The sequence below is a fragment of the Citrus clementina genome, unplaced genomic scaffold (assembly GCF_000493195.1).
Source record: "Citrus clementina cultivar Clemenules unplaced genomic scaffold, Citrus_clementina_v1.0 scaffold_2, whole genome shotgun sequence".
Taxonomy (NCBI): domain Eukaryota; kingdom Viridiplantae; phylum Streptophyta; class Magnoliopsida; order Sapindales; family Rutaceae; genus Citrus; species Citrus x clementina.
The window spans coordinates 16819607-16820269 of record NW_006262688.1 but is presented as its reverse complement, the minus strand read 5'-3'; the positions used below and the strand labels follow the sequence as shown (position 1 = coordinate 16820269).

The following is a 663-nucleotide window of genomic DNA, read 5'->3' as shown; positions in this document are numbered from 1 at the left end:
TAACTATTCAGTAACAATATTTATAATTCCTTTTCAAGTTTTTGATTTTATTACAAATAGCTTGTATGTTTACAGTTTATTAATGTCAGGACACAGCAGTTAGGACAGGACAAGGGCGATCAAATTATGGTGGTGGTGCCTTTTATATGACAGTAAGATTGCTTCCTTTTCGAACTCTCCTGGCTGTTTTCTCCTTCGGAGTGCAGCGTTTCATTCCAGAAATGTCAAACATTTGGCAACATATAGCCTGAGTTAGTGAATTAGCTTTAGTTACTGATTCTAGTCCGCCGTATAGTCAAAGAAGTTGTTTAGTGGTGACTAATAGTGGAGGTAATGATGTGTTTTTGTGAATGTGTAGCTTTGTTGGTTATGTGATGGGGTTGACAATAACTGTGAAAACTGGTACTAGGTTTTCTGATATGGCTATTGTGATGATTCGAAAATGGTGGTGACATCACCAGTAATGGCTAGCTATTTTTAGCTGAGTGAAGGGTTTGTTGCCTGTTGCAGTTGTTGTTGCCATCGGATTACTGGAGGTAAACATGGGAGGAGTAGCTAACTAATTCCAGAATGATCCTGTCAACTTTCCTGGTCATGTGCTCTCCACATCCATTTCCTTGGCGTTGAGCGAGAAGTCTTGTTAAGTTATAATGTTTACACCTC

The 663-nt window shown here is 38.9% G+C and overlaps 1 protein-coding gene across 1 annotated transcript in view; it reads left to right on the top strand.

The window, feature by feature from the left end:
• The first annotated feature begins 374 nt into the window (after positions 1-374).
• Positions 375-663, top strand: part of LOC18052737 (secretory carrier-associated membrane protein 1) — a 4187-nt gene continuing 3898 nt past the window's right edge. Inside the window, exons 1-2 of the mRNA XM_024190806.1 lie at positions 375-428; positions 511-536. Coding sequence (XP_024046574.1) covers positions 375-428; positions 511-536 — 80 coding nt within the window. The remainder of the gene's footprint in view (positions 429-510; positions 537-663) is intronic.